General features: G+C 44.9%; 2 protein-coding genes across 2 annotated transcripts; both read left to right on the top strand.

Annotated features, from left to right (window-relative positions):
* The first annotated feature begins 522 nt into the window (after nt 1-522).
* LOC143905787 (uncharacterized) lies at nt 523-1,375 on the top strand. The gene is made up of 2 exons (XM_077421377.1): nt 523-713; nt 793-1,375. The coding sequence occupies exons 1-2, from the start codon at nt 523-525 to the stop codon at nt 1,373-1,375; spliced, it is 774 nt and encodes a 257-aa protein (XP_077277503.1).
* A 561-nt stretch (nt 1,376-1,936) lies between these two features.
* Nucleotides 1,937-7,408, top strand: LOC143905779 (uncharacterized). The gene is made up of 2 exons (XM_077421370.1): nt 1,937-1,956; nt 6,639-7,408. The coding sequence occupies exon 2, from the start codon at nt 6,649-6,651 to the stop codon at nt 7,333-7,335; it is 687 nt and encodes a 228-aa protein (XP_077277496.1). The 5' UTR covers nt 1,937-1,956; nt 6,639-6,648; the 3' UTR covers nt 7,336-7,408.
* The last annotated feature ends 639 nt before the right edge of the window (nt 7,409-8,047 follow it).

Genomic DNA, 8,047 nt, shown 5'->3' on the forward strand with positions numbered 1-8,047 from the left:
CATTAAACAAGTTCCTTTCTATTTGTGAGTGTTTATTCCCGGTAACGGAATTGCGCGCCGCGTTCGCGAGTGAGTGTGTGAAAGTGTGTGCTGCGAACGCGCGGTCGAGCGCAACAATATACATATATATATATAATTTTACAATGCTTTATTTTTTTTCCCATTCCCATTAGTTGTTAGTGGTTTCCCTCTCCTAATTTCCTCTACCACATCATAATTTTTAAGGTAGGGTGTTGTCATGTATAATTGGTTCATTTTCCACTTCATAGTCATTGGTATGATTTTTTATAATTTCTATGTAAGCAGCGCTGACATTGGTGCTTGAAAATGTTGAAGAAAGGGAAATTATCTTTTCGTTTATAATTTTTCATCTGCGCGCGCCGTCCAATTTTTTTCTAAAACGTTGCAAACAAAGTTAACGTTTTAACTAGTGTTACTAAGTCAAAATCAATCGAGTCTCATTGTTCGAAGCGACAACTTCAACAGTGAAAACAGTATACCTCTTACGGAGTAATAAGAACAATGGCTGGTCGCAGTGAAAACGTAAATAATTCTGAAAAATGGATGTTCACTCGTGATATTCCCGATAAGGGACTTTGTGGCTTTGAGGGAAGCAACACAAGTATGAATTATTACGTACCGTATCCTCGTGAAAAATCGGAACCTCGTTATACGCCTAAACCTCGTGAAGTTTCATCGGACGAGCGCAAAACGTAAGTATGACTTTGGATAAATTTTTTAAAATTTATTTTTTTATAATTTTATTAATTTATCTACTTTATTTTTCCACAGTTTTAATAAATCGGAACCTCGTTATACGCCTCGTATCTTGGGCAGACGATTTGCCCTGACAGTCACGGCTTACACATATTTGGATATCGGAATCAGTGTGGGATCTACATCCTTTGTGGAATTGATTCTTGGCGACAATCGGGGAAATCAGATCGTGCTTCCATGGACAACGTGGACAACGATCATCGAAAAACGCATGGATATTGAACAACTCATGCAGTCGACTGTCGGTTCATCGCTGTGTATTCAAGATCATCTTATTATAGAACTTGTTAAAATGCGTGACGCTAATATTGTAAAACTTACGCTGCGCGATACATCCTTATACATGATACCAGCAACTGTATTATTTTTGTTTGAAATCGAACAATGTGTTGAACATGTATATTTCAATTTATGTCAAGATATACAGCATGTTAATACTGAGTATAAAAATTTTGTAACAATGTTGCAACAAAATCGTATCACGGACAAATTTCAGGCGAGAAAAGTACTGAGTGAGGTGTCCGATGGAAGTTCGCTCATAGATTGCGAACTATTAGCTTACTGCTTAGATAACATTGTATATGAAGCAAAAATGTAAATAATGAATAAAAATTGAATATTGGCATAAATAGTGGCAAAATTATTTTTCAATCTCTCTTCCGTTTTCATCTAACATTAGCCTCCTCTATGTTTAAATTATATATATGTTGCGGTAATATCCGTTTTAATTATATAAACGATTTATTATAAATATATAAAATTAATAAAATTATTAAAATATAGATAAAAACTTTTATCTAAAATAGAATAATCTCATCACAGCACGTACGAACTAGTCCGTTCCTGTCTTCCACTCTCATTTCCCCACTACGGGGACTTATAGTTTAAGTCACGTAAAATATTATTTTACGTATTTTACGTATTTTTTTTTGTTGAACGTAGACCTAGAAAAAAAGGTCTTTGACGCTATCTCTTCCTGCGTTCAACTCCATAGTTTAAGCCGTCATGTAAATTTATTTTAAATTAAATTATTATATTAATTAAATTAGGCTTGGAGACTTCCGGTTCCGGAGAGAACGAGAGTGACAGGTGTGAAAGCGAGTGAGAGCAAAGGGGTCTAGAAGAGAGTGACGAGGGAGGCTGAGGAAGGAGAGGGTGTTTGAGCGAGGAGGTGTGGAGGTGAGAGAGTGAGGAGGCACTGAGAAAGTGTAAGCACGAACGTTAGCTGAGCTAGAGGGGCGCACGGTAGGCGAGCCGAGCCGAGAGCGGCAGCACGAGGTAGAGCGCGAACAATAGCGAAGAGAGAGGGGCGACTCAACACAGGATCCGGGACGCGGACAGCAGCGCGAGGCAGGGCATAGAGTAGGTGGTGGAGCTAGAGGGGGAAGTGAGCCGAGTTAGGAGAAGATGAGTGAAGGGAGAGAAAACGGGAGGGAGGGAAAGAGTGCGATAGGTAAGGTTAAGGAAAAGGAGAAAGTTAGGAGGGGGAGCACGGGAAATTTAGAAGAGTTATGGAAAAGGAAGAGGGAGGAAATGGACAGGAGCGGGGGTGAGGAAAAGGAGGAGATTTTTAAGAGAAGTAATATGACGGCAAGATCTCCTAAAAAAGACTCGGAGATAGGTGTGAAGGAGTTGGGAGAAAGAATGGGAGAAATGATGGAGGAATTTAGGGCAGTGAGAGAAGAGCTTAGGGAGGGTTTCAGGGAGCAGGGTAGGAAGATGAGAAAAGAGATAGAGGACCTGAGAAGGGAGTTTAGGGAGCGAGAGAAGAGATGGAAAGAGGAGAGGGAAGAGACAAATAAGCAGAAGGAGAAAATGGAAGAAAGAATAAGGAAATTGGAGGAAAAAATGGAAGAGAGGAAGGAGGGAAAGAGGGAGGAGGAAGGAAACGGTAGAGGGGAGGTGGGGGAGAAATTGAGAGAACTGGAGAGAAGGCTGGAAAGGAAAGAAAAGGAGGAGAGAAGAAGAAACATTGTAATAAGAGGGCTGGAAGTAAAAGAAGGAGGGAGGAGAGAAAATGCAGAAAAGTTACTAGAAGGAATAGGAGCGAAAGTAAAGGCAATAGAGGTGAAGAGAATAGGGGGAGATGCAGAAAAAGGAAGGGAAATGGTGCTGTTGAAATTGGAGAACGAAGAACAGAAATGGGAGGTTATGGAAAAAAAGAGGAGCCTAGTGGGGAGAAAGGAAAGAATTACGGAGGACCTATCGTGGGAGGAAAGAAGAATGAATTGGAGGTTGAGAGAGATAGCGAAAGGGGAGGAAAGAGAGGGTAGGAGGGCATGGATTAAGGCAGGCAGAATAAGGCTGGAAAATACTTGGTGGAGATGGGATATGGAAGAGGAGGTGTTAAAGGACGAAAGGGGAAGGAGAAGAAAGGAGAGCAGAGGAGGGAAGGAAGGGAAAGAAGGTAAAGGAGGAGAGGGAGAGGTAGGAACGGAGACGGGGGAATAAGAGGAGAAGAGGATAGAGGGGGTGAGATAGAGAAGGACAACGCGAAAGTTAGAAGGGAAGAAGAGGGGGAAAGTAAGTTAGTTTGGAGGATAGTATTCTGGAACGTAGCGGGGTTGGAAAATAAAGATAAGGATTTTTGGGAAGGGCTGAAGAAAGAAGATGTGTTAGTCATGTTAGAGACCTGGATAGGAGAAAAGGGCTGGGAAAGAATAAGGGGGAGACTTCCAAAAGGGTACGAGTGGGGGGTGCAAATGGCGAAGAAAAACAATAAAAAAGGAAGAGCAATAGGAGGGATGATAATGGGAATAAAGAAAGGATTAAAAGAAAAGGGAACGACAATAGAAGTAGATAGAGAGGGTTGGATTGCGGGAAAGGTCAGAACAGGTGGCGAGAACTGGAGTATTATAGGGGTGTATGCAAAGAAAGAGGGGATGGAGGAAAAAGTACAGGAGTTAGGAGATAGAATGGAAAAGAAAGAAGAAGGAAGGTATATGATAATTGGGGGAGATTTTAATGCGAGGACTGGTCAAGAAGGTGGGAGGATAGAGGAAGAGGAGGGAGGAGGACTGGGAGAAGGAAGAAGGTCGAAGGACAAGAAAGTGGACAGAGAGGGGAGGCTGTTGGTAAATAGCTTAGAGGAGAGAGGATGGGAGATACTCAATGGAAATGTTAGAGGAGACGAGGAGGGGGAGTTTACGTTCACGGGGGGAAGAGGTAGTACGGTGATTGATTACATAATAGGGGAAGGAGAAGTAAGAGAGAAGATAGTGAGCATGGTAGTGGGGGGAGAGAGTAGACTCGGACCATCACCCATTGGAAGTAGTAGTAAGAAGGGGGGAAGAGGAGGAAGGCAGGAGAGGAGGGTGGAAGAAAAGAAGCAGGGGGGTGTGGAACGAGGAAGGAACAAAGAGGTTTATAGAAAAAATAGGAGAGGTGGAAGTAAAAGAAGTAGAGTTGAATAAGGAATGGGAAAGAAATGGAAATAAGAATAACAGAGGCAATAAAAGGGGTAGAGGAGGAGCTAGGAAATAAGAAAGGGAAGGTGGGATGGTGGGATGAGGAATGTCGAGAAGCGAAGAAAGAGACAAGGAGAAAATTAAGGGACTGGAGGAAGAAAAGAGGAGAGGCCAGTGCGTACAAGGAAAGTAGGAAAGAATTTAAGGAGATATGTAAGAGAAAGAAGGAAGAGGAGAACCAGAGATGGGAGAGAAAAGTGGAGGGAGCAAGGAGGGAGGCGGAGGTATGGGAGATAGTGAATAGGGAGAGAAGGAAAAGGAGGGGAATGGAGGAAGGAATAGAAGAGGAAGAATGGAAAGAGCACTTTATGAAGTTATTAGGAGGAGTAGAGGGGAGGGTGAGGATGGGGAAGGAAGGAGAGAGGGAAGAAAAGGAAGGAGAGGAGGAAGAGGAGATAAGTCTGGAGGAAATGAGGAGAGTTATAAAGAAGCTAAAGGACGGAAAGGCAATGGGAAAGGATGAGATTCCAGGAGAGGCCTGGAAGCGAGGGGGGAAGGGGTTGGAGGTTTGGACATGGAAATTTATCAATAAGATATGGAAGGGGGGGAGGATGGCCGGAAATTTGGAAGGAAGGTATAATTGCGCCAATCGTAAAGAAAGGGGAAGGAAAGAGGGCAGAGGAATATAGAGGGGTGACAATAATGCCCTCTTTGTATAAGGTGTACACGGCTATTCTGGCGGAGAGGATAAGGGAGGAGATAGAGGGAAAGAGAATGGTACCACACAACCAGACAGGTTTTAGAAGGGGAATGGGAACGATAGACAACATTTACGTGTTGAACTACATGGTGAACAGAAGGTTAGAGAAGAAAGGGGGAAAACTGATAGCATGTTTTGTGGACCTTAAGGCGGCGTTCGATTCGGTGGATAGAGGAATACTAATAAAAGCTATGAGAGAAAGGGGAATAAGGGAAGGACTGGTGAGAAGGACGGAAGAGATGTTAAGAGAGACGAAGAGTAGGGTAAGAGGAGGAAACGAATTGGGAGAAGTATTCTGGACGGGGAGGGGAGTAAGGCAGGGATGCCCTTTGAGCCCGATTCTGTTCAATGTGTTGCTAGCAGACCTGGAAGAGGAAATGGATAGAGTTAAATGGGGAGGGATAATGCTAGGAGGCAAGAGGGTGTATACTCTGGCCTACGCGGATGATATCGTGCTAATTGCAGAGGATGAGGACCAAATGAGGAGTATGATAGAAAGACTAGAGGGGTACCTGGGCAGGAAGAGATTGGAATTGAACGTGGGGAAAACAAAAATAATGAGGTTTAGGAAAGGAGGAGGGAGGGACAGTAAGAGAAAGTGGAGATGGGAAGGAAAAGAGTTGGAAGAGGTGAGGGAATTTCGGTATTTGGGATACGTGTGTCAAAGAAATGGAGGGCAGGAAGCACAAATAAGGGAAAGGATAAAAAAGGCGGCCGCAGTGATGGGAAAAGTCTGGGGGATAGGGAAGAGGAGATTCGGGAGAGACTGGGGAAAAAGACTGTGGCTGTTCGATAGACTGGTGTGGACGGTGTTGAGTTATGGAGCGGAAATATGGGGATGGAGAGAAAGGGAAGGAATAGAAAGAGTGGAAGAAAGGTACATTAGATGGGTATTGGGAGCGGACGTGAGAACACCGTGGTATCTAGTGAGGGAGGAGTTGCAAAGGGAGAAATTAAGAGGGAGAGCAGGAATGAGGGCATGGAGATTTGAGAAAAAGTTGGAGGAAGGTGGAGGAAGTGAACTGGCGAGGTCTGCCTGGGAAGAGTTGAAGGAAAGAGAGAGGGAAGGGAAAGCAGGTTCAGATTGGAAAAGAGAGAGAGGAAAGTTCTTCGAAGACAGAGGTGTGGGGTTAAAAGAGGTGGAAAAGATAAGAGGAGATGGAGAAGAATGGTTTCTGAAATTGTTTGAAGGGGATAGGGAGACGCAGAGAAAAGAGAGATGGGAGAGGATCGAGAAATCAGAATACAATAAGTGGTATAAGTGGATAAAGGGAGAGGGTATCCCGGGATATCTGAAGAAGGGATGGGGAGAAAGTAGATGGGGAAGAGTGGCTAGATTCAGATTAGGGAACGAGATAGGAGAGAGCAGATACTGGGAAGCGGAGGAGAAAAAGAAGTGTAGGTTGTGTGGGAATAAGGAGGAAACGTGGGATCATGTATGGGAAGAATGTAGAAGATGGAATTCAGGAAAGGGAAGCTGGCAGGAAGCGGTAGGATGGGTTTTGGACGAGGAAGGAGGTGGAGAGGAATGGATGCTAGAATTAGAAGGGGAGAGAATGAGTGGAAAGGGGGATTTGGAGGAGTTAAAGGAGGGTAGTGGGGAAGATGGAAGGGGAGATGGGGGAGAAGGATAAGTGGGAGGGGAAGAAGAGGAAAGTAGAGAAAAGGAGAAGTGAGTATTTGGTCTGTTTTAGAGCTGGCAGGATGGAGCGTGAAGGGAGAATGATAGTGGAGGCAGTGGAAGGGATTGTAGAGGAGAAGTTAAGGAAGATGCTGAGGGAAAAGAAGGAGGAAGACAGAAAAAAGGACGAGAGGATGGAGGAGCTGGAGGGGAAGGTAAGGAGGCTGGAGAGAAAGATAGAAAGGCTGGAGCAAAGTGGAGGCAAAAGGAAGAGGGAGGATAGCGAGGAGAGTATGGCGGGAAAAAAGAAATGGTGGGCAGGAGAGGGTAAAAGGAACGAGGAAGATTTAAGAAAGAGGAATATTATTATAAGAGTGGAGAAAGAGAAATGGGAAGGTAAGGAGACTAACTGGGAGAAAGTGAAGGAGCTGTTTGCAGAAGGGCTGAAGGTGAAGGTGAAGGTAAGAGAGGTGATAGTGGTGGGGCAGAGAGGGATATGGCTAACAATTCTGGTAAAGTTAGGAGACGAGGAGGAGAAGAGGCGGGTTTTGGAGGCGAGGAGAAGGGCAGGGAACTCCATAGGAGTCAAGATACATGAGGATAAGTCGGTGGAAAGGAGGGTTAGGGAGAGAGAAGAAGGGAGAAGGGAGGTGCACAAGTGCACAGGGAGATCGGCGGAGGAGGAAATCGCGAGAGGGATGGAGGAGAAGCTTCTCTTGAGCCCAGAGGAGGAGAAGGAGGAGGGACGAGAGAGGAAGCAGGCAAAATAGGGAGGAGTAGACAGGAAGGATGGAGGTGGAAGGAAGGAAGGAAGAATTGACGGCAGAAGCGGAGGAAGAAGAAGAGGGTTGAAGAGGGGAGGGGAGGGAGGGTAAATATTTTTGTAAGGTCGCATATGGCCAGGCACAGGGGGAAGAGAATGTACGAGGTTTGGGTACGTTCCTCATAATTAAAAACGCCTTGTAAACCCTACGGGGAAAGGCAATAAACAGCATACATACATACATTAAATTAGGCTATAAATAATTAAATTAAGTTATAAAAAAGGCTATGCCGGTTCTGGATCAAGGCGCCGTGCTCGCGCGGGGTGCGGGGCGAGGGGATCTCGGTGTGGAGAGGAGATGACGTCTACGGCGTGACCGTCGAAATCCCCGCGCCGCCGAGATCCCCTCGCCCCGCACCCCGCGCGAGCACCACGCCTTGATCCAGAACCGGCATAGCCTTACTACTAGTTCACTCCTGAACAACTCGCAGTTTTCGTTGACAAAGAGCGTGGCGATCTGTCCTTTTTGCTGACAAAGAGTGTGGCGAACTTGTACTTTCGCTGCCGAAAGGCATGGCAATTACGGGGTTGATTCTTGGGAATTGCAATAATCATGGCATTAATAATTTCCTTAACTGAAATTGGCCTTTACGCTGACGAAGAGTATGACCACCAATCAAATTCATTTTTGATAACGCGGCTGAATGACGAAAAAGGGA

The sequence above is a fragment of the Temnothorax americanus genome, unplaced genomic scaffold, assembly GCF_048541705.1.
Source record: "Temnothorax americanus isolate GAGA-0224 unplaced genomic scaffold, ASM4854170v1 Scaffold67, whole genome shotgun sequence".
In the NCBI taxonomy this organism is placed as follows: domain Eukaryota; kingdom Metazoa; phylum Arthropoda; class Insecta; order Hymenoptera; family Formicidae; genus Temnothorax; species Temnothorax americanus.